The sequence below is a fragment of the Sparassis crispa genome, assembly GCF_003851025.1.
Source record: "Sparassis crispa DNA, contig_000006F, whole genome shotgun sequence".
Lineage (NCBI taxonomy): Eukaryota > Fungi > Basidiomycota > Agaricomycetes > Polyporales > Sparassidaceae > Sparassis > Sparassis crispa.
This window is the reverse complement of record NW_020939753.1, coordinates 1555775-1580997: the sequence shown is the minus strand read 5'-3', so window position 1 is coordinate 1580997 and position 25223 is coordinate 1555775. Positions and strand designations below refer to the sequence as shown.

Here is a 25223-nt window from a genome sequence, read left to right as displayed (position 1 = left end):
TGGCGGCATCAAGTCCGGCTCGGCGGCATGATGAACATGTGAGATGTGCAAGGGACGTGCTTGCAAGCAATATGCAGGCAGAGGAATGCATACTGTTCTTTGCCATTCTGGCCCCTCCTACATTCTCCCCTGCATCTGCAAGCCAACCGCCTGAGCCCGCCATACACCTGTGCGTTCCTTCAACCGATGCATGCTGTAATTGTTCCATTGATTGGCAGACAGTATCAAGATGAGCAATCTGTCACCCATGCCACTGACCGATCAGATAGCAGGAGTCTTGGAGCTCATGTTCCGCCGAAAGCTCCATCTAGCCACTCATGCAGCCCATTCTGCGCCATCTATAGAAGTGCCTCCGTCCATGCCATCTGCCCTCCTATTGGAGTGCAATGGCATTGCAGATGCCCTTGTGAAGGCCATCCGTAATCCTGGTAGTCATTAGTCTTGCCGCAGGTCTGATCACACTGATCACGCCATTGTAATAGTAAGGCTGCAGTGGGACATTGATAGATATTGCGACAGCCTTTCGATTCAGCCCACGGGGCAGAATGAAGTCCTCGAGGCAGAACTGGAATGGAAGTGGCCTCCTCCATTTGGTGAGAGCGAAATACGCATAGACCAGCCCGCCACCCTCGTGGACATGCACGGACGCATCTTGGCTTGGATACTTCCAAGAGTGTTGATACCAGACCGCCAGGTGAGTGGCTTGCCCAGCCTTGCGCTGTGATCTGACAAATTTGTCAGACGAAGATGCTCCAAGCGACCAGGGCCCTACACCCAGCAATAGCAGCCAGTAAGCCTTCCAGCACCACCGCCAGTTGGCGACACAACCCATTGTACTTCTTGCCTCCTGAGGAGTGTGCCCAATTCCCAGCGGGCTCCTTGTGTCTCTCGCCAGGTTGGTTCCAACAAGTAAGAGAGGTGGGTCTCCTCGCCACGCCATTTGCCTTGCGTCTGGACAGCCTTTGCAGCATATGGAGTCTGGGAGGCTGGAGACCTCCGCCAGCCTGAAGCTTGAGGGCGGAAGAAGTTGGCTGCGTGATATTCATGACTCCTCCGCATTGCTGGGCACCATCCTGGCCGTCGTTCACCCAACACTATATGCCGCAGGATGCCAGTGCTTAGGTTTGATCCAGCAAGACCCAGAATTGCGAGAGATGGTGCTGAACTGGTCGTCGCCATTCAATGCGCTCCAGGTGATCGCCAACCGGGAAACTCCTTTCCACCGAGATAGCAAGACAAGATACACATTCTACGACCTGTTGGTGACGTTGGGCAACTACACTTGCGCGTGGTTGAAGTTCCCCGCCATGCGTGTCGCCATCGATTATAGTCCTGGAACTGTCATAGCCTTCTGTGGAAAGGCGATTCGTCATGGCGTCACTCGAGCAGATGGCGAAAGGCTCGTCTATGCATACTTCATGCGAGAGGGTGTCCAGAACAGGCTAGGCATTCCGGCGCCCCACTGGATGCAAGCTTCATATTACGCCTCACACATTGGCATGTGCACAGTTCATCACCGAGTCTGCATTCCTAACTCAGAACAGGTCCTAACTGGCTCGCTTATTAGAGGGACATCATGCCAAAGACTGATGGAGACGAGAACACTATGCAGGGGATGGAGACTGTCGATGGCAGCTTCATTGGTGGGACAAAGTTGGCGGAGGTGATGGCGAAATGTATGGAGTCACAAATTTCCGAATCCTAGCTGAAGGTTGGCGAGCGCACGGTACGAGTGCGCATTTCACATCTCGACAGTGTTCAGCTCAAGGTGTAGTTATCACTGATGACAGCGTATGGTTGGCGGACCTCGAAGTTGGCGGAGATGGTGGCGAAATGTATTCGGTCGAGAAGTTGTGAGTGCTAGTGGGGCAGATGGCGGCAGTGTTGGCGAGCGCGCGGTGCAAGTGCATGTTTCCCTTTTGAACATTATGCTACTCCGAGTCAAGGCAAAGTTAGCACTGAGGGCGACATACAATTGGCGGACCTCTCACTAACATGGCATCCTTATCTGCATAATGCTGATATGGTGCCTAAAGAGACCACGAGGTGATAAGGCCCAGGCATTGCAGCCATTCTTAACCACTTTGATGAGTAGTCTGATGGGCAGCAAGGCCATGTGTGATTTGCACGTGTTGTGCGATAGGGACACAATGCTCATCGATTGGCTTGGAATATGACTCCCCACTGACCTGAACCATGAGCAGATGCAACAAAAGCAGGCTCGTTGTCGACCTGGATGACGAGGTTGAGTTTGTGACCAAGGTAGCTAAGCAGACCACTAGAGGAGTACGCTATGTGGACGTACCTTTGTCCATGCCCATGGGTTCAAACGTGCCATCGCCTTCCAAAAGTCCATCGAAGGCTCCAGCTTCAGGCTCCTTGTTTAACTTGGATGATGGCGACGTCCTGGGCAACATAGGTATGCCGATTCAGCTGGATCTGGCGGCTCGCAAGACAAAGGTGGGCACTCTCGCCATGACCATCTGACGGTCTGACCATGCGCGATAGACCCAGAATGACTTCATGAGGGACTGGATACCCCACCGTGATGACTATCTTCATGCCATTGTCGAGATGGAAGCCCCGCCTGAGCCCAAAAACTGTGCGGAATGCAAGGTTGGTGAGGGACGGTGGCGATGCCTAGACTGTATGGGCAGACCGCTCACCTGTACTGACTGCTGTCGTAATGGCCATCAGCGTGCTCCTTTCCATCGGATAGAGCATTGGCAGGGTCAGTATTTTGAGCCGGCATCACTGTATCGGGTTGGCGTCTGCATCCATTTGGGGCATGGCAGAGATCCCTGCCCTCTGGGCGCCTTCACAGCACATAACAACCCTGCGCCGGTGGTGGCCCCAGGGTCCAATTTCTGGAATGCCTCCAATGAAGACCTAAATGCACATGATGGCGAGGTCTCAGATGATGGCGAGGTCCCATTCAACTTTGCACCTCTGGCAGGCACCCTTGACGGTGAAGCAAGGCAAACCGACGATGCTCCCGATCCCACTTGGGAGGAAGATGTGCCACTGGTGCTCTCCCGGCCACCTCGCCGTGATAGTTATGGGAATCGGATCATAGTCATTGTCGACATCTCTGGCGTTCACCATATCGGCGTTGACTGGTGCCAGTGTGAGATGGCAGTGGAGCGTGACATGCAGCTTCTTCAAATGGGACTTTACCCTGGTACCGTCAAGGATCCCCATACCGCCTTCACATTCGCCGTCCTCGATGATTTCCTTCTGGAGAACAAAGAGTGCAAGACGGCGGCATTGAACTACTACAGCAAGCTCAAACGGGTCACGAGCAATGCCTTCCCTGGCACCGTTCCTGTAAGTGTTCACATGCATTCCCATGGCCCAACCGTTCATGCCAGTTCCTCGCCAGGACCGTTATCGTGAGCTGATGCGGGTGTCCCGCCAATGGCGCCAATTCAAATATCGCAAGTGGCATGGCTTCTCACACGATGCCCTCCATCCTGTGGAGAAGGGTGGCCTTGCCATCTTTTGTCCCGCCTGTCCCCAGCCTGGGCTCAACCTGCCTTTCGATTGGCAAGCAGATCCAGTGCAGTGGAAGTTCAAATGCGGCTTTGTCATGGATGGCAATTTCAGTGCAGAGCACATGAAGATGAAGCACCCCGAGGAGGACGTCGCCCTCAGTGACGGCCAGGCATTCATGGTCGGCCAAGAGGATTACAAGGCTCATCTGGCGGTGGCCATGGAGTCGCATCAGGTGCATGTCTGGCTGCACGTTCTTCTTCCGCCCTTGACTCCTAAGCCCACCAGCGCTCCACTTGTCATGAGCACCGCGCTGTCAATCAGGCCAATGTGGATCGCGCCAACCTCGATGCCACAGGAATCGGGGCCACTGCTTGCGCCAGACATGGTTTCTTCGTCCCTCATACTGTCATCGATTTCCAGAAGGGAGAAAGGTTCGCATATGTCTCTTGTCATGATTCATTCTCACTGACGCACCCTCTGCAGACAAATGAATATGGATTACTCTCTCAGCAATGCGCTCCTGACCCTCACCGGTATCACCCTCATCCTCATCATGTACGACATCATGTGCCAGTATGGTGTCCATGTCTGCAAACGTTTCCGCCACAGCGCCTATCTGAGGATGCCCTTTGAGCTCAAGGTAGACCAAGGCATCGGCTTGTTTCATGTGCACGGACACCAAGATTGCTGCTTCCAACGGTTCTCGCCCAACTTTATAGTTGGCGCTGGTATGGTCGATGGCGAGATCATCGAGACCCTGTGGGCGCCGACAAATGAGGTCTCAGGCAGTACCAGGGGCATGACCCGAGCTCACCGCCAAGAAGTCCTTGACGATCACATGAATGACTCCAACTGGAAGAAGACGACTCGCATGGGTGAGCCTGGTTCCTCCTTCCATATTTGCCACCTGGCTTATGCTGCCTATAGTGCCAACCTTGATGACAAAGTGGAAACGCGTGCTCCTGGGCTTCCCACGAAGCAAGGAGTCCTTTGAAGCTTTATCTGCATCCACAGATGAGGATGTCCTTGAGGCATGGCAGAAGGAGTACGACGACGCTATGGAGGCTCGCCAAAATGATCCGAAGATCATGGACACCTTCGATGTCCAGCTCATGAAGGGTGAGTATTCTTCCATCGTTGTGTGGCATGTAGTTGACGTGAATGCAAGCCCCGGGTAAAGACCTCACCCAACTCAGACTGGCAGGCGAGGAGTCCGCCAAGGGCTTGGAGAAGGGCACCGCCGGATGGTTGTCGACTGGCCTCAAAATTCAAGAAGCACAGTGAGTTTGCCTCATCTTAACAAAAATACAGCTCTGACGACCTTCAGGCTTAAGCTTGCGAATGATATCCGCAAGGTGGGTCAAAATCCGAGCGTGGCGGAGGACCTCAAGACTCTCGAGCGCCGTCAGCACCTCGAAGTCAGCATTCTCACATTCCAACGTCGCTCTGAGAAGTTCATGGGAAGGTTGGAGGACGTTCCCGCCATGGAAGATCGTGACGATGGTGCGCTCTGGGATTCCTTGGATGAGAATCCTTTTCAAATACACCTGGAGGACGCTGAGTATGGCGAGGATGTGATTCCTCCCGAGCGAGCTTCCTTGAATTTACCTTCGCAGATCGGATTCGTGACCGCTGTCGCCAACGGGCTCCAGACCCTGGCGGCCCAAGAGTTGGAGTTGCGCAAAGGCCTGATGAATGACATCCTCCACGAGCTTCGCATGGTGCTTGGACTGAAGTCTTACCTCTACCGCAAGAGGGTTCATCCTGCCAACAGCGTCAGAACCATGACCTGTGCACAGGCGGAGGTTTATGCTGCCGATCAGACTGTCTTGGCCTGCGCCAGGCTCTATTCCGCCAACCGACACGCCATTATGCGCTTGGACACCACTGATGAAGACTTGGCCCTCTATCGCCCTTTGGATAAGAAGGACCTGCACGTGAAGACTGCCGTCATCGAGGCTAGCACCTCCGGGCTCAGGAACGTCAACCTGGCTTGGTTCTGGACCATGGATGTCGCTGGAGATCGAGGTTCATCAGAATGGATGGACGAGTGTTCGTAATTGTCCGATCAATCTCTAGGCCTCCTGCTAATTTACCCTCCAGTCTATAGAGTGAATTGGCTGCATGCCAGAGCTCAATATGAGAGATGGAGGGAGGAGCGTGTCTTGGTCCACTCGGAAATGGCCTGGACCATAGCCACCTTCAAGCAGAATGCGGAACGATGGGCTCACTGGCTCGAGATGACGGATCCTTCCTGGCGGGGTCATGTTTGCTATGCCGCCAGGCAAGTGAGTATGTGGCGGACCTTCGCCAGCCACGCCACTGACATCTTCAGCCACATCCTCGCCCTGGACATTGAGGACGAAAGGGCGGGCAATGAAAATGTGCTTTGAGTCAGGGTTCACTGGGGTGTACGCATATTCATGTTTGCTATATCGATGTAGTGATTGTCATGTATGTAATTCCTACTCACCAATATCACATTTGGCGAAGTGACCTCCATCCTCGCCTGAGGGCTTCATCTCGGCATGTGCTCTCCAATCGCATGACATCAGACATCAGATAAGGTCGATCAGATATCGACCTCAGCTCATCCACTCACCATCATGTCTGCCCAGTCTTCAACATCAGATGCGCGCCCCTGCCTGTTCTCCAGAGGGAGGTTGCAGTTGGAAGTCTACACTTGGAGGATCCAAGAAGCTGTTCTGGCACTGGAGCCTGACCCAAATCACTTCACCAAGGTCCGTTGGGAGGAAGGCTTGCACCGGGAGATGGTACGCCTTTCTTGCTGATATCGCCTGACCCTGCTGAGTCCTGTGCAGTTCGCCGTCAGGGGTATCTGTGGCGACCTCGCGTTGGCGGGTCATGCTGACCATATTGACCATGGCAGAGTTATCGCCAGTGTCCTCACCGTCTGCACTTTCAATCGTGAAGTTCTGCGCCCCATCAGCATTGACGTCAAGGCGATTCCACGCCCCACCACCCTCGTTCCTCATCCTAAGAACCTACTCGAGGATTCACCTGACTACTGGTGGAAATGGGATCATCAGGTTGGGCCGGCGGGGAGCCCTATGGAGGCCTGGTGGTACAAACTTGGTGATCCCTGGGTGAGTGGTATGTTCCAGCACCTTACAGTCTTGCTGAACCTCGAGAACATAGGAGAAGGTGTACACCATCTCCGAGTCTACACTGGTGCAGCTTGAACAGCTGCATGTTTGCATCGTGAACCTCACTAGTTGGTTGCACGAGAGGACAGATCAGAACCTGAATGTGGTGCTGGAAGAGCTGCAGGAGGTGACGCGGCAGCTGCGTGAGTTAGGAATGTAATCGCCCAATGCCAGGCGTCCGTTCGTGCTGTAGTGTGTCAAATATAAGGTTGTCATGTCTTTGAACCTGGGCAATGTACCTGGTGTGGTAAGGCGAAACATAGTAGCCACATACTCTCCTCAGGAGGGCACATCCCCAATGGTATCTGATGCATGGCTCGAGAGCCAATGCCACATGGGAGAGTTTGGCGAAGTCATTCTGGACTGCATGTTCAGATGGCGAGTGATATCCACCACAGTTCACCAACCCTACTCACGGTGGAAAGGACCACCATTCGTCTCCACATACTCTACCCAGAAGGGCACATCCCAAATTGTATCTGATGCATGTCTCGAAATGCCGATGCCAATTGGGAGAGTTTGGCGAAGTCATTCTGAACTCCATGTTCAGATGGCGAAGGATATTCGCCACAGTTCGCCAACCCTTCCCACAGTGGGAGAGAGTGTGATACTGCAAGGAGAGCTGATAGTGAGCTAACCAGAATTGGAGGGAATGATGGGTGGATTACGTGGAAATTATTGGCCGGCGGTAGCTCCATCATTGCCCTGTTAGGCGGTGGATCAATCACTGAAAAATATGCCCATGGCGGTTGACTGATCACTGAGAACTACACCTATGGCAGTGGGCCGATAGGTCTGAGCAAGAGGTGCCGCATGAGCAACGACTCGGCGTCGGAGCCCCCTTCTTCTGTGGTGTCCTTCGGCTCATACGCTGATTTGCACACGTCCACATCCTCGTCTACTTCGTGCTCTTCGGTTGACTTCGGGTACAATCCGTTCACTTCGTATGGTCTACTTCTTGGCTCGGGCAACCAGGTGTGGCATCTGCCCATGCTTCCCCCTGACCAATCTCCATGTTTCATACATCCGCCCATGCTTCCCCCCGACCAATCTCCATGTTTCATACATCCACCTATGCTACTCCCTGATGAATCATCCGGTATGTTCCTTCACCCACCCATGCTTCACCAAGATGACACGGACACGATACGAGCCCAGTTGACAACCTAGGGCAAGGCAAATAACTCAGCTATGCCCGGGCTAGTCAGATATTTCAGGCGACCCATGCTTATGGGCTCAGAAATATACCTATGGTGGTGGGCCGATGGCTGTATAATAGCACGGTGGCAGTGGGCCGATCGCTCAGAACACTACCTATGGAGGTCGGCCCATCGCTTAGAACCCTACCTATGGGGTTGTGCCAATGGCTGTATAATAGCACCGTGGCGGTGGGCTGATCACTTAGAAATATACCTATGGCGATGGGCCCATCGCTCAGAACACTACCTATGGAGGTCGGCCCATCGCTCAGAACACTACCTATGGCGGTGGGCCGATCGCTCAGAACACTACCTATGGTGGTCGGCCCATCGCTCAGAACACTACCTATGGCGGTGGGCCGATGGCTGTATAATAGCATCGTGGTGGTGGGCCGATCGCTCAGAACACTACCTATGGCGGTGGGCCCATCGCTCAGAACACTACCTATGGCGGTCGGCCCACCGCTCAGAACACTACCTATGGCGGTGGGCCGATGGCTGTATAATAGCACCGTGGCGATGGGCCGATCGCTCAGAACACTACCTATGGCAGTTGGCCAATGGCTCAGAACAGCTCCAATGGCAGTGGGCCGATGGCTGTACAATAGCCCCGTGGCGGTGGGCTGATCGCTCAGAAATATCCCTATGGCAGTGGGCCGATCGCTTAGAACACTATCTATGGCGGTGGGCCGATCGCTCAGAACACTACCTATGGCGGTGGGCCAATGGCTGTATAATAGCCCTAGTGGCGGTGGGCCGATCGCTCAGAACACTACCTATGGCGGTGGGCCGATGGCTGTATAATAGCCCCATGGCAGTGGGCCGATCGCTCAAAAATACACCTATGGTGGTGGGCCCATCACTCAGAACTATCACCGCGGTGGTGGGCCCATGCCTGTATAATAGTAGCATCATGGTGGTGGGCCAATCGCTCAGAAATACTCCTATGGCGGTGGGCCCATCGCTCCAGCATTCCCTTCATCGCCATGAGCCGATCGCTGACAGCTCCTTACACAGACCGATGGGCCGACGTCCGCTGGCTGTCCAGTTCATGACAATGTCAGGGTAAATGGGAGTCCAGTTCACAAACATGACTGAATGGGCTGATCGATGAGCGCGCGTTGAGTGAGCACGACACCCACACACCACATTGTGATGACATGGCGTGCATCCTCCTCTCTTCACACCCTCTTGGACGAGCAAGGAGGACGAAGGGCCCAGGGGTGCACAAGATGGTAGCGGGGGAGTCAGTCGAGCAGGGCGCCCGCATGCCACATCATAAAGACATAGAGTGCATCCACTCTTAAATGGGTGAGGTAGACAGCAGGGCATGGAGATGGTGTGGGAGATGTCCAGGAGAGAGGTCGAGGGAACCACACACTATGCTCGAGTGAGCACGATGCCCACACATCACATCATGAAGACGTGAAGCATGTCCTCCTCTTTTCGTGCCCTCTTGGATGGGCGAGGTGAGGCCCGGGGGGACGTGAGATAGTGGAGACAGAGTTGGGGAAATCAGGTGCCATGCTGGGGTAAGCATGACGCCCGCATGCCACATCGTGATGACATGGCGTGCGTCCTCCTTTGTGCCCTCTTGGATGGGCGAGGTGGATGGTGGGGCTCGCAGGGATGTGAGACGGTGATGGGGGAATTGGGGAAACTAGGTGCCATGCTCAAGTGAGCACGATGCCTGCGTGCCATGTCGTAATGACGTGGCACGCATTTTCCTCCCTTCGTGCCCTCTTGGATGGGCGAGGCAGATGATGGGCCCACAGGGATGCGAGACGGTGGCGGGGGAATTGGGGAAACCAGGCGCCATGCTCGAGTGAGCACGATGCCCGCATGCCATGTCGTAATGACGTGGCACGCGTCCTCCTCCCTTCACACCCTCTTGGATGGGCGAGGCAGACGGTGGGGCCCGAGAGGGCACAAGACGGTGGTGGGGGAATCAGAGGAACTAGGCGCCATGCTACACTGAGCACGATGCCCGCATGCCATGTTATGAAGACATGGAGCATGTCCACCTCTTTTTGCACCCTCTTCGACAGGCGAGGTGGACAGTAGGGCCCAGGGGGATGCGAGATGGCGGAGAGGGAGTTGGCACCTCGTGGTGCATGCAGCTTGGGATCCTGATGGAATGATGACCGAGCATGCTCAACAAGCACACTCGGTCGACATTGTAGTTAGTGAAAATAGCACAAAAGCAGAAGGACATACCTTTATTGCCTTTGTCCATCCATCCGAGTGCCCATCCGTCGTCATTGGAGTGTACTGTCGCAGAGGCTGAAGGACTTAGCAATTTCGGACAGCTGTCCAAAGTTCCAAATGCGGAAGAGCAGTAAATATGCACAAACAAAGAGTTAGTTTTTTCCATTGACCCGCTCCGTTGTATTGACATTTTCACAGATGCTAAGGTGTCCACGGTACAGACTCCTAGTTGCATTCCCTGCATTCATCTGTTCCTGACCATCGTCTTCAGATCTAATTACGGGCCGAGGACTTGTACGACAAGGAGAAAGTTGATCTTGAGACAATCATCGTGGAGGATGTATTCAGGCTCCTCCAGTGCGACGACAATGGGTCAATGATGGAGGAGGTGCAGCGCCATCTCGAGCTGTTCAGTCCCAACAAGCTCGAGTTGGAGGAGCAGAATGCGTTTCTTCAGGTGCGTATGTTACGCTTTGATTTTTGTGCGCAATGGAGGAGGCTCAGCACCGTCTCGAACTGTTCAGTCCCAACAAGCTCGAGTCAGAGAAGCAGAATGTGTTTCTTCAGGTGCATATGTTATGCTTTGATTTTCGTGCGAGCACTCATTTCTGCCATTGGTTTCTGAGTTTCATGTGGAACCCATTGTCCTGGGGTCATGGAGGCTGCCGCCTTGGTTGCCATTGCACTTTCGAATGGTGAACACCAGCCTCCCGACTGGCAAGATTTCATCGGTATTGTCCTATTGCTTTTGGTGAAGGTGAAGGTCAAGCAGGATGGTACCTGGCAGGAGATGGAGTTTGCTGGACTCGTTCCAGGTGATATGGTTTCGTTAAGCTTGGTGACATTTTATTGTACCGGCGGATTGTTGTCTGACGGAGGCCATCAATGTCTCCACCGATCAAGCTGCTCTCACTGGCGAGTTGTCTTCAGTCATGCGGCGTCGCTCATTGGCCAGGACGATGACACTACCGGACACTTGCAGAAGATTCTTGCCCAGATCGGATCATTCTGTCTTGTCGTTATTGGCATCTTCGTACTTGCCGAGATTTTCTGCTTGTATGCCGGCTTTCGTTTCCAGTACTGTCATGGTCTCAACAACATCTTGGTGCTCTTGATCGGTGGAATTCCAATTGCGATGCCTACGGTGTTGTCCGTCACCCTCGCTGGAGGTGCTCAGCAGCTTGCGAAGTACAAGGCCGTCGTTACCTGTATCACCGTGATTGAAGAGCTAGCCGCCATTACCATCTTGTGCTCCGACAAGACGGGTACCCTCACCACCAATAAGCTGACCATTGATCATGAGACTATTTGTACCTACGGTCCTTTCTCTGCCGAGGACATCATTCTACTGTCATCGTATGCATCACGCATGGAGAACCAGAAAGCCATCAACACTTGCATCGTCTTTGCTATCAGCGATCCATCTCGTGCTCGCGCTGGTATTAAGCTCCTTGACTTCATGCCTTTCAATCCCATCAACAAACGTACCGAGATCACGTACCATGAGGAGTCATCGGGCAAGCTCAAGTGTGTCACCAAGTGGTATGACTGGCATCATCATCGAACTTTGCATGCGTAACAAGATGGATAATCTTGAGGCCAGGCTGGAGGCTGACGTCAAGGAGCTGGCTAGCTGTGGTCTTTGTACACTGGCAGTCGCGTATGAGGAGGTGGATGGCGATGACCCCGAGGGTGATGGTAATGGCTTCGAACTCATTGGTATACTCCCCATTTTTGACCCTCCTCATAAGGACACAAAGCAAACCATCGACGACGTCATTGCTCTCGGTGTTCGTGTCAAGATGGTTACCGGTAACCAGCTCACTATCGCGAAGGAGACTGGCTGCTGTCTCAGTCTCGGTGACCATATGTATCCCGCTCAGGTTCTTAAGGACGGCCCCGCACCTGGTAGCAAGCATGCCTCTCTAGACCAAATGATCTTGGATGCAGACAGTTTTGCTGGGGTCTTCCCCGAGCACAAGTACGAAATCATCAAGTGCCTCCAAGGCCTTGGCCACCTGTGTGCTATGACCGGTGACGGTGCCAATGACGCTCCCACTTTGTCTCGCGCTAACGTCAGTATTGCTGTTGAGGGTGCCACTGATGCAGCTCGTGGTGTGGCCAACATTGTCTTGACGGAGCCCAGTTTGTCCACCATCGTCCATGCCATCTGTGGTTCGCATGTCATTTTCCAATGTATGTGGAACTATTCGATCTACGTGTGTGCTTTCACCATTTGTATCATGGTATGCTTTGCGATTATCACCTTTGCATTCAAGTTTCACTTCCCATCATTCATGATTCTGATCATCGCCCTGCTCAATGATAGTACCATCATAATGTTGTCAGTCGACTGCATCCTTTCTTCAAGCACTCTGGACATTTGGGACTTGGTTGAAAAATTTGCATATGCTCATGTGTGAGATCGGCATGCAGGGTGCAGCACTGCTCAAGAATATGAACGGTGCGCTCATACTTTGCAAGCTTATGCAGTGCTGCAGAAAACATATCTTTTATACTAATACCTCCCTATTCATGTATATGTTTGATACTAGTTCTTACTCTTATGATACTTGCTTTTCGCATAGTAGGAGAATGGCATCTAATATACTGGGATAACTGAGGACAAACCAGAGCATCTGAGGGCATATCAGAGCGTGATCAATACAGTGCAACCTAGGAAATCAGCTGTATTCTGTGAGCAGCTCAGGGTGACCCAGGCTGCCTCAGGAAAAATGCTGTAGAGACCTTGCTCTCAGAGCAACCTGGGACGCTCTGGCATCCCTGACACCCTGACAGCTCTGAGAGCATCTCAGAGCATCTTAGGACAGCTCAGGCTGCTCTAGGGCCACAGGTGATTTTCCTGATGGACTGGCAAGGAACCGGTCATGCCCTCCCTCCTAGATGCTGTGCCTTCTGCCACGGCGCTGACCACATCCACGACATATGCCCCTTCCTCACCATCCCCGGATGGTTCAAGACTCCGAGCCGCAACACAATGCGTGAACAGGGAGGCACTCAACCGTTGTATGCCCGCGGCACTTTCCGTGGTGGGTACTCCAGTCGTGGAGGATATGCAGACCGGGGCGGGTACTCCAGTCGCAGAGGATACGCAGACCATGGAGGATATGCAGACTGCGGAGGACATGCTGAACGCGGAGGATTCCTGGATCATGGAGGATTCCCTGAGCGTGACCATGGCAGCCGTCCTCGCGGATGAGGAATGGGTCATTTCTAATTGGTCACATTGCTCCATCTTTTATCCCTTTGTAACAAATCCCCATATGCTATCCCTGACAGCGCCTTGCAGAATATCGCCCATCCTTTACCTATCTATTTTCTAGTATCCTTGGCGAGGACAGAACCTCTTACAGGAACCTGACCTCCCCTACATACCTGATACAATATATGACTTTGCACTTGCGAAATCTCTCATCTGCCACTAATGCAAGAACACATTCGCTGATGTTTGCTGATGTCAGCTGACGTTGTAGTAACAGAAATGCAAAGCTCTCTTGTCCTGACCAAACACTGTTTCTGCCACCAATACTGCTGGTTAGGAAATGGGAACACATATCCACAACATTAATCCAACAATGCGTGCGGAAGCATGGCGCACACGCAATAGACTGAAGACACTAACACTATGAGGCATTTATTCAGGCCCGGACCCCTTGGAAAATGCTTTTCCAACCCCCCTGATGTACTGGCCTAAATCTACTGACCGTAAGCGGGACAGGAAAGCCAAAGTACAAATAGACCGCGATAGTGATCTCAAAGCGGAGGTCTATATAGGCTATGATGAGCCGCACCGAGAGGCTGAAGCCATAAGATCGGGTGCACTTCATTGCCGTGGAAGTAGTGCAACCATCACCTGGCATAGTCACCTTTGGAACCATAGGTTATTGGCTCCCTGATTTGATGTATAGCTGTAAGTCAGTATTTGGAACATCCAGCAACTACACACAACTCAGACTACCACTCTAACCTGGAACAAATACACGGTGATGGCTCTCGCCTCTCCAGTCCCAGAGGAGATGATGGGTTGCCCGCCACCCCTCTCTCTAATGATGGGACAGAAGAGTACAGTGACGGGCACTATAAGATACCCCAACGACATCGTCAACATTCCAGACATCGACACAAAATTCAACGAAAAACTAAAGCACACCTTCAAATCGCATCCCTAAACATGCGAGGCAAAGGACAGACCACAATTACACATCCAACCAACAAATGGACTCAGATCCACCAGCTCATGCATGACAAAAGGATAGGCATCCTAGCCCTCCAAGAAACCCATCTCGATCAGCAATATGTAGACAGATTGCATAGACAATTTGGACAACACCTGTGCATCCACTTCTCTTCACCGCCAGATATTACGAATGCCCAAGGTGTAGCTATTGTCTTGAACAGAGAATATACGAACACAAAAGATATCAAAATGACTGAACTTATCCCTGGATGTGCACTCTATGCCTCTCTCCCATGGCATGCAGACCTAACCCTTAATATTCTCACTATATATGCATCAAATGACCCACGTGAAAATGCAGACTTCTGGCATCAACTGGATGACACATGGGAAAACCATGACCTCCCTTATCCAGATGTCCTACTAGGAGACTTCAATGTAGTCGAAGATGCTCTAGACCATTTTCCAAGCCACATAGACTCAACAGACCAACACAGGCCCTGATGGACCTAAAATAACATCTCCTCCTGGATGGATGGAGACATGAACACCCTGATACCCGTGCCTTCTCCTTTCACCAACAAAGTACTGGAAGCAAATCTCATATAGATTGTATCTATGTGAGTGAACAGATTATGGAATCCGCTTCTGACTGGCGAATTGATGATACTGCAATACACACAGAACACAGACTAGTATCCCTAAAAATAACCAACAAACAAACTCCATTCATAGGGAAAGGAAGATGGACTATTCCACTACACCTGTTACAAAATAAACAATTCCTTAACACAGTCGACTTTCTTGGTCGGAAACTTGAACAAGATATACAAGATGGACAAACTAACCGAACCTCCGAAAACAACCCACAAACTCTCTTTAAGAAGTTCAAAGATAATGTTATAAAAGAAGCCAAAATAACAGCCCAGAAGACTATACCAAGAACACAAATACAAATAGATGCACTTAAGACACAACTCGACCTCCTTTTAAATGACCTAAACTATGTAAATGACACTAGCTTACAACTATCAGCAGACCTAGTTCAACACCATATCACAGAACTTGAAACTGCACATAGCAACAATGCATGAAAGATGTCCACTGCACAACACCAACTAGCAGCTGAAACACCAAGTAAATATTGGTCCAAAATAAATAAGAATATCCGACCACGAGACGTAATGTTCTCCCTCAAAGTCCCTAACTCATCTCCACCACAATATGCTACTCACTCAGATAAAATGGCAAAACTTGCCCGAGACTACTATGATGCTATCCAAGCCAATGGCCCTCACACATCACGACATGAACGTGAAATGGCAATCCAGCATACCCTGCATGCAATACCCTGTAATGTGAAACTGAACTCCCCATCCCGGCTATCAGAAAATATCACTGATGACTTGGTACTACAAGCCCTACTTGCCTCACAGAATGGAAAAGCGACTGGTATAAATGGTATCCCATATGAACTGTGGAAAGCCCTACACTCACATTTTCTCATCAAAACTGTTGAAGGCCTTTCTGCCTTTAATATCGTCCACTCTCCTACCCATGTTTTTAATGATATTGAGACCTATGGTACTTCACCAGAGGCAATGTTTGCAACTGGTTGGCTATGCCCAATCCACAAGAAGAATGACAGAAGAGACATATCAAACTACAGACCTATAACCCTACTGAACACTGATTACAAAATCTTCACCAAAGCCCTTTCTCTACTTTTATCTGATATAGCACCTAACCTCATACACCCATCCCAAGCAGGCTTTGTATCAGGGAGAAACATACATGACCAAGTCCGCCTGTCTCGTACAATGATTGAATATGCAGAAGCCATAGAAGAAAATGGAGTCATTATAGCCCTTGATCAAGAGAAAGCCTATGACCGTATTGCACATGACTATTTATGGCGAACACTAGAAGCTTTTCAACTTCCCAATCTGTTTATAAACACTATCCGTTCCCTCTATCAACATGCTGAAACTGTTATTATCATTAATGGGGAAATAAGTACACCCTTTTGCATAACAAGAGGAGTACATCAAGGTGACCCTATATCATGCCTCCTCTTTGATCTTGCAATTGAACCTCTAGCATGCCTCTTAAGAGCTTCACCTCTGCACGGCTTCCTTATTCCTGGGGTACCTGAATGCCTAATCACTACCCTCTTTGCAGATGATACAACAGTATACCTAGCTGAATCTGATGACTTTGATACCCTCTAACAAATTCTCCATGCATGGTGCATTGCTGCTAAAGCAAAATTTAATGTAAACAAAACAGAAGTAATTCCCATTGGAAATTTAAAATACTGCAAAGAAGTAATCACCAGCTGGAGAACCCACCCCACTGCTCTCCCATTTCCCCCCAATGTTCATATTGCTAAGGAAGGAGAAGCTATCAGAATTTTAGGGGGTTGGATTGGAAATCATATAGACCCTGCAACACAGTGGCCTATAATTCTGGAAAAAATACAAGCAGCCCTTACTCGATGGACCAGAAGTCACCCTACCCTAAAAGGCCACCGCCTTATAATTCAGATGATAGTAGGAGGCATGACACAATTTCTTACCACAGTACAGGGTATGCCAAAGCACGTTGAGAAAAACCTTGTCTCATCCATTCAAAAATTTATCTGGGACGACAGCCGCATACCCCTCATAAACATTAAGACATTATACCTCCCAATAAACCAAGGTGGTATTGGTCTCCTTAATCTCCCAAGTTGCAATCTGGCCATTGATCTCAAGTGGCTTCACTCCTTCCTGGACCTTTCACCATCTCGCCCTTTGTGGGCTTTCTTAGCAGATGTCCTCATTAACAAATGTGTGGCATCTAGCTCTGGAAAAGTAGAGAAACTATCTCAAATAAATGTCTTCCTCCAATCCTGGGAAACCACTACCCACTCACGCTCCAACCTCCCACTGGACCTTCTCAGAATGCTGCGTGCCGGTAAAACATATAATATAAGTTTTGCTGCACTCAAACTACCACCATCCCTACAAAAGCAGCTTCCCTTCTGGTATCACATTGGAGCAAGTGCATTGCTTCATCGCCTAAACAATACTCCATCCTCCAAATGTCTCTACAACATTCACAATGTTAAATCAGTTGGTGACCTGCTTGGCATTACCAAAAGAAACAGTGACCCAAATCTATCCCCCTCACACAACCCACGGTGGAACTGTCAATGCAAATACTGCGCTACTGACCGGTCTAAAGGATGTGAAAACCCACACCACTGTATGAAAGCAGCCCTTCATGCCATCTCATTACTTGGTCCCAAGTGGAACCCTGAAATAAACCCAACACCAGACAATCTCTCTTCAACCAAAACCACGAAAAGGCAAAATCGGGAGGCAGCCAAAAACCATGATCAAGTCATCTTTAATCCCTCTACCACTACACCAGGCCCCCTGGCAAATGTCTTTTGAATCTTCACAAACCCAGCTGTACCATACACTCTACCTCCAAAATGCCATGGAAGAGGTATTCCAAATGAGGCTGTTACAATCTACACAAATGGCTCATATATTAATAATGGTGAAGCAAATGCACAAGCAGGAAGTGGACTGTGGTATGGCCTTAATGATCCCCGCAACCAAGCCTATCGTCTCCCAGATAACCTGGCATCCAACCAGGCAGGAGAAGTAGTGGCCGTTCTTTATGCAGCCCGCATTACACCGATGAATGCCCCCCTCCACATTATAAGTGATTCACGATACGCCATTGATGGTCTCACAATACACCTCCCACAATGGGAAGACCATGGATGGATTGGAATTCAAAATGCACCTCTCTTCCAAGCAACAGCGACAGCCCTACGTCAACGTGCTGCAATTACCTCCTTCAAATGGATCAAAGGTCACTCCGGAGATGAAGGCAACTCTGAAGCAGATAGTCTGGCATGGCAAGGTGCCCTCAAAAATACCCCAGATGAACTTGACCTATCAATTCCAAATTCTTTACAACTGTCAGGTGCAAAAATAGCCAGTCTAACCCAAAAACTAGCTTACCGTGGTATACAAGAGTCTCTCCCTGTTCCACAATGAACATCAACATTGATACATCTTGATATCGCCCGATACATGGTACAATCACATACTGGCATCACACCTACAGACTCTACCCTCTGGTACTCCCTTCGCTCACCTGCCTTCACCAAACCAATCTCTGATTTTCTATGGAAATGCATGCACAATTCACTGCACTGTGGAAGTTTTTGGGACAAAATACCAGACTATGAACACAGATCAATCTGTCCTGCCTGCGACACCCTAGAATCAATTGAACACATCCTGTGCGAATGCTCAGCACCAGGCCAAAAGCAAATATGGCAGCTCACACAGAATCTCTGAATGAAGAAAGACCCTAGGTGGTACCCCCCATCACTTGGACTCATCCTTGGATGTGGAGCGATTACCTTCTGTAACAACCAAAACAAAATCCACCAGGGCGCTACTCGCCTCTTCCGTATTCTTGCATCAGAAGCAATATACCTTATCTGGAAGCTCCGCTGTGAGCGGCGAATATCCAGGGAGGATGACCCATCCCAGTGGCATACATCAACAGAAATCACTAATAGATAGAAGCATGCTATCAATAAACGCATACAACTAGACTGCTCCATGTCCAGACCTCGTTTTGGACCCAAGGCCCTTCCAAAACAACTAGTCCTACATACATGGAGCGGCACCCTAGCTCGCGAAGACCAACTCCCTGATGACTGGACACGATGTAATGAGGTTTTAGTGGGTATGGACCCTCCCCCGGTCGCCTGAACTGGCAGAGGGCCGAGTCCCACACTGCCACCTGTGGCGTGCGTAAATGCATTTTCCCTCTTGGAGATCAGGTGGAACTTCCACCCTAGCAGACAAGTGGGGACAGATCAATTATCTGGCTGCCCACTCCGTCGTCACACTCCTCAAAAAAAAAAAAAAAAAAAAAAGAGAGTACACCATAATGCGACAGAACCGCTAGATCCGGATGTAGCGTTGACCGTTACGGCAGAGCGTCACAGGGGCAGAGAATGGCATAGGGGAGGGGACAGTACTCACCTCCGTCCGTGTAATGACTGCCAACCAGCGACAGAATAGCAGGCTATACTAGGTCCTGGATACTTCCGACCCCAACGAAGGCAATCTAGATCTGTGGACGACCATCCCTCTCGCGCTGGCTTGCAAGACTACTCAGTGACGACAATTGGCATGCATCTCACCATTCTGCTTTTCATGTTATTTTCCATCGACACCGCTGCAGTCTATACGACCACTTGGGTAAAGATATTATAATATTCGTTTACCAACACCAACCTCGGATCGGCGCCAGTTACTCATCGTGTACTGGGCGACCTACTACCAGAAACACCGCTTTCCTCGTCTTCTCCATCCGACTCCTCCCCTCCTGTTCTTGGCACGCAAAACTCCACCACAATGCCAGCATCCCTACTCCATATTGGTGCTCCCGCCGGGGCCTTGTATGCTCCATAGCAGCACGCCTGGCCAGCAGTCTTCCACGAGACACGTTCGCCTCAGCTGGCAATACCATGGTGATAGCACTGCATCCTGGTGCACGTGTGAGGGTGATGGGATAGGAGCACGGCGAGGTCTACGTACTTGCATTTAGTGGGATCTCGTGTACTTACATCGTCGCCAGAGAATTAGCAGTGCCACTCGGTTCGGCTCATGCAGGTATGTACTGGGTGCGAGTGTAGGACGAAGGACCGGATCTGCTTTCTGACACGATCACTGTGCCCGAGTACGTGGATGCCGAATATCGAATGGTGACGCACGCATGCACGCATATGGGATCACGCAGTGGGAGGATTGGTGGTATGGCGAGGACTGCGTAAGTTCCTGCAGATGCGAGTGCAGACCTAGGGTGAGGTCCCGGATCTGCTTCAGTGCTCGAGGAAGTACTGTGGACATGAATAAATATTCAAATGGCCGAAGGGCGCTGTGCTAGTGAGATGCCCGAGCTCCGACTCTCAGAAAGTAGAATACTGAACAATGGAATGCATTGAGGGCAACATTGAAACTTGGCAGAGCAACGGCGTGGGTCGTATAAAAAGGGCATGAGTTCGTACATAAGTAGCAAAAAATGGCAGTACAGCATTGACAGTGACTAAAAAAATATACACAGCGCAAACGCGCAAGCCAAAAAAAGAAAATGCACAGGAAAAAATTTATATCAGAGGGGGGTACAGCCCTCAAGTATAATTCGCCAGACGAAGGGTAGCTCGATGGCCAGGTATCATCGTATGTAGCAGACCGAACCGAAAACAGACAGGATGGCGTGCGGCAGGTGGAGGGGATGGGGGCCCACTCAACGTCCCTGGGCATGACGTGCAGAAAGGGCGACAATGTGACCTCGGGCAGCGTCTACGAGTTGCTGCTGCTGCTGCTGTGCATGTCCGCGAGGGTTTGCATGCACCCCGTATGGGGTTAGCACTTGTGCAGGACCCGGGGTAACTTCGAGTACTTGCACCTGAGCGAGTGGCACACGCCCTTGCTACAGCAGCACAGCAACAGCAACAGCAACAGCAAAAAAAATAAAATAAAAAGAAAAAGAGGAGTAATATCAAATACCACACAAAAAACACTCTGCACGCACTTGCACCACAGCCCCATGCTGCCATGGACAGACGGCCCACATGCGATCCTGCGCTCACAGCAGAAAAGGCAGGCCATCGCGAGATTCTTCTTCTGGGGCTCGCACGTGCCGCCCATCATTGTGGGCTGGAAGAGCACCTGGCCGGGTTTGCTCTCTAGGTCCGGCACCGAGAGCTCATCGAGTGAGAGCAGGGCGGGTATGGCGTGTGGCCACACAGCGGGTTTCTTCTGTGGATGGCGGCGAGGGCATGGGGCGGGACAGGAGTAATGGTGGATGACAGCGAGTCGGAGGTCTTTGACTGCTGCATCTCAGTGGGGCGTTTGGGCTCGTGCTTGGGCGCAGGATCGGAGAGCAGGACATGACGGCGGCGGTGAGCTGCAGAAGTGGGAAGTCGAGGTCATCGCTGTCGTCGCTGTCACCGTAAATGGATTCACTGAGGGGGGATATCTGGGATGTGTCGTCATAGCCATAGTCAGCATCGGGGCTCTGGCCAGAGGTTGATTCGCAGTGAGATGCGAGCCGCAAATCGGAGAATCTATGCCTCCTCCAGCGGATGATCCGGCTAACACCTCAAGTGGGTAGGGGTGGTGTAGCAAGGGGTGCCGTGAGGTGCTGTGTTAGAGCAATATAGCCTGCATAGGAGCATTATCGTGCATACCTTCTGGCCTCGGAGTTGGCCCAGGGACATCTGACCATCGGTAGTCATTTGCGGACTTCAGGGTTATTTGATAGAGAGGACGTTAAACGATGTAACTTGAAATCACTGCAAGGTCGTTGCACGGGGATGGCGAGTGCAGCAGGGGAGGTGTACATTCGAGAGGTGAGGGCATTGGTGACTCGAAGTGGCTGGACCGTGGCGTCTCGCATCTGTCATGATCACGCACTGACGTGACGTGCCTCCGAGACTCCTCCGCCTCATTCCAGCCTCATCTGTCCACCCAGGGAGGATTAGTGCCCAATTGGATACTGGAGTGGAGGATTGGTCGCGAACCGTGCTGAGCAGTGGGTGCTGCTGCAAAGCCTCTCCCAACCACTACCTCTTGGCCTTAGGGGTGACCTACAAGAAGCCCACGGTGCATGAGGTGATTTCAGACCGGCCCTAAAGAGGCAGCTGTGCACTCGGCTCATGCGTATTCCAGTAGGAAAGAAGAGGGAGCCTCCTTTCTTTTCAACTAGTATGTGCAGGGTAGGGCCAGCCGTTAAGGCCCCTGATGAGGCCCCTTGGCAAGGGCCAAAACCCTGGTCTCCCTGTACTCATTTTTCCTCGCTACGCGCAGAAAGACCAGAGCCCTATCCTCGGAGACAGGCTCTGGATCTTTCATTGGGTTTTGACGCTTGGCTGGACGTGGTGGCCAGGATCGTTCCTCACCTGGCAATGTCACTAAGTCCACGGTACACCACCAGGCGATGCGGGTACCGGGCAGATACTGGGTCCGAAAACATTTGGCCGGTAGTTAGCATGTAACCGCCGGTTACATATCAGGCATATAGTTCGTAACTAAACTCAGCTAACCATCTGGTATATGGTTTGGATACCTGGTGTCTACCTACTGTTAGTTAATTTGTAGTCATCCACTAGTTACTTTCTATGTAGCTGGCAGTTACCGGCTGGCGCCATGTTACAGTTACCGGGTGGGTCACTGGAATTGGGTAACTGGTGGGTACCCAGTGTCAGTTATCTGCTGGGTACCCGTTGGGTAACTGTGTGGTACCGGCAAGCATCCATGCTGTACAACATTGCCTATCAGACTACAATATTTTCAGTGTTGATGGTGCAAATCTGTCAAGGTTTCCTTAAGCATGTTCATAATATCTCTCTCAGCCCATGCTGCTGTTGCTGTTGCTGTCGTAGTACGCGTGCGTACGGTCAGCAGGGGCGGCGATTTGGCGCGCAAATATTGCTGTCGCTGTCGGCATCATGTTTGAGTCTCCCTCTCTATGCATGCTTCTCAAAAGGTCCTCCATTGGGATGTTTGGGTTCCAATGAGGCCAATATTTACTGGCAGGCTAATAAGACGTACTAAACGAAAGCAGAACTTTGAATCTGACGGGCGGCGAGAGCTCCCGTCATTTGTTGTGTCTTATTTGGCTTGTTGAAGATCAAAATGGGCGTTTGGACTTAGCAATTTCTCACTGGTACTGCACGCACGTTCTCGGTCGACCTCTCTTTCCTTGCGATGTTTGATCTTGGAGGTATGATATTCTCATATTTCTGGAAGTGACATCATCTATCCCAGCTGAGCCACATTGATGTGCAGAGTGCGAACACGAGTGGGGAGCAATGGGCAGGGCGGCTTGCGTGAGGCTTAGCATGACTCAGCTTGCAAATTTGCTACTGGTGAGCTCCTGAAGTACCTTTACAGTGGAATTTCTCACAGGATGGGACCATAGCTTGCAGCACCTTACTGGCCTCTGTGAAGCTCGAACCCCCTGCTGCACTCCTCCTGCCATCTGGGGCTGCCAATGTGCTATCGCTCTCACTTGCCTTCCAGCCCATCCTACTACCTTTTAGTTTTCTAACTGTGTATTTACATGCTGTGTATTCCTGTACAGTACTGTAATGTAGTAATATTGTGCAATTATATGGCAGTGTAACCTGCCTCTTGTGATCCTCTGCCGGGACCACAGGTTGCATGCTAGACACATGCGAGTTGCTCAGCGGATACTGACACGGTATCCAGCTCCAGTTACCCGCTGGGTAACCAGAGCCAGCTACCGGTCCGGTACCCAGCAGGTACGTTATGTATATCCCCAGTTTACTTGCGAGATAGCCATCATTGGTTAAACTACAGTTAACTATATTATTTACACGGTGGGTACTGTGTCAAAACCCTCTGATGGGTAACCGACGGTTATCCACCAGGTAACTCCGGTCCTGGTCATCCATCCGGTACCCGGCTCATCTGGTAGTGTACGCCGTTGTATGTGCCCAGGGTGGTCCCACGTGAGTACTAGCCTGGGGGAAGGTGCGTGGTTCAATTTCTTCGTTTATGGATGACTAGGGTTCTCGCCAACGCCGCTGACAAAGGGATCGCCAATACGCGGCAATCCAGGAGTTTCTTGGAAGTAGTTTTGGATGTGGCGCAGAGGGTGGGTATCGGCCGTCGGGACTTGGGATAAAGACGTACGCTTCCTGGTTTACGATCACCCACCTTTGACTCTAACTTTTCAAGGACTCACAGCAATTTCGTGTATGTGATTCTGCAAAGAGATTTGTGCATATATCAGCTAGACTTGCGAATACATCGATTCTCCCTCTTTGCGAGATTCCTATTTTCTCTTGCATGAATACCATCTGGCTACTCTCTTGACCCAATGCTGACTAATGTTAAACAGACCAGAGGAAGCAACCCGAGGCGCATCATAGAAAGGTATTTTTCGACTCTCGTTATGATAATTGTGACTTATACGCTGCACGCAAGAACCTTCATTCCAATTCCTTGTCCGTTCGCCTATGCTATCGGGGACAATTCGCCGACACCGCGATTTCCCCTTTGTCCTCACTTTCAGCACAACCGTTCCCAGCTACGATCGCGATGATCGTCGACGCTTTGCGCAGTGAGCGATGGCTATGTGTACGGGCTAACCTTCGATTATGGCCGCTCTTTCATGCTCTCTTTTCCCAGTCATGCGGCAATTATTGAGCGGGATACATGTGAGTTCTCTAACTATTGTAGTCCCTCCCCCTTAACATCTCACGGCTCCCCCGATTTCCCAGAAAATGGAATTACTCGACATGCCGTAGATTTCTCGTCATTTCAGTGCACAATGTGAGCTCCCCGGACTGTCATCTCAAAGCGCACCTCCCTCGACTTTGTCCTCCGAATATCGACGGCACGCACATCCCCTGCACGTTCTCGTGCAAAGCACGAGGACGTCGCTTCCGCTCAGTCCTCTCGTGTGCACCTTGCAGGTCCCGGGGTCTCAACAGAGGTTCGTCGTGAAGCGAAGGCGAGGTCGACAGTGTGCACTGAATTTCCACCGCATGTTTCTCGGTTCATGTTCCCCTCACTGACGCCAGATTCGCGATGAATGCTGCTTGCAGCCCTTCGTTGTTCAGAGCACTCACGCACGGTCGCACCTAATATTAGATACAGCGTCGAACTCTAGGAGTACCACTCAGTTAATTTCCGGAGCACCGGTCTCACCTAGGCGCCCTCGCCGGTGCGCAATCGATCCAGTGCCACTCAGTAATAGCCAATATCTCACAGGTCCATCTCCGAGTAAGTGTGTTGCAGTGTCCATTGGTGTTGTTCCACAATCGCGAACAGCCTTGCGGTGTAGGGCAGGCTGATAAGGAGCTCGACTCGGGAACCGTTCGTGATAGCGTATCCTGTG

General features: G+C 51.1%; 1 protein-coding gene across 1 annotated transcript; it reads left to right on the top strand.

Moving 5' to 3' along the window:
- Nucleotides 1–71: 71 nt before the first annotated feature.
- Nucleotides 72–23303, top strand: SCP_0705460 (hypothetical protein; the record flags this gene model as incomplete). The annotated part of the gene is made up of 29 exons (XM_027760471.1): nt 72–169; nt 223–428; nt 483–694; nt 742–909; nt 960–1508; nt 1568–1676; nt 1763–1853; nt 2205–2460; nt 2509–2616; nt 2698–3327; nt 3383–3727; nt 3781–3926; nt 3979–4370; nt 4423–4614; nt 4664–4775; nt 4823–5547; nt 5599–5783; nt 6114–6269; nt 6318–6602; nt 6655–6805; nt 10268–10284; nt 10359–10526; nt 10594–10636; nt 10696–11611; nt 11673–12265; nt 12974–13296; nt 23009–23078; nt 23144–23223; nt 23277–23303. 29 exons carry the CDS (start codon nt 72–74, stop codon nt 23301–23303), a joined length of 7353 nt encoding a protein of 2450 aa, XP_027616272.1.
- Nucleotides 23304–25223: the final 1920 nt, after the last annotated feature.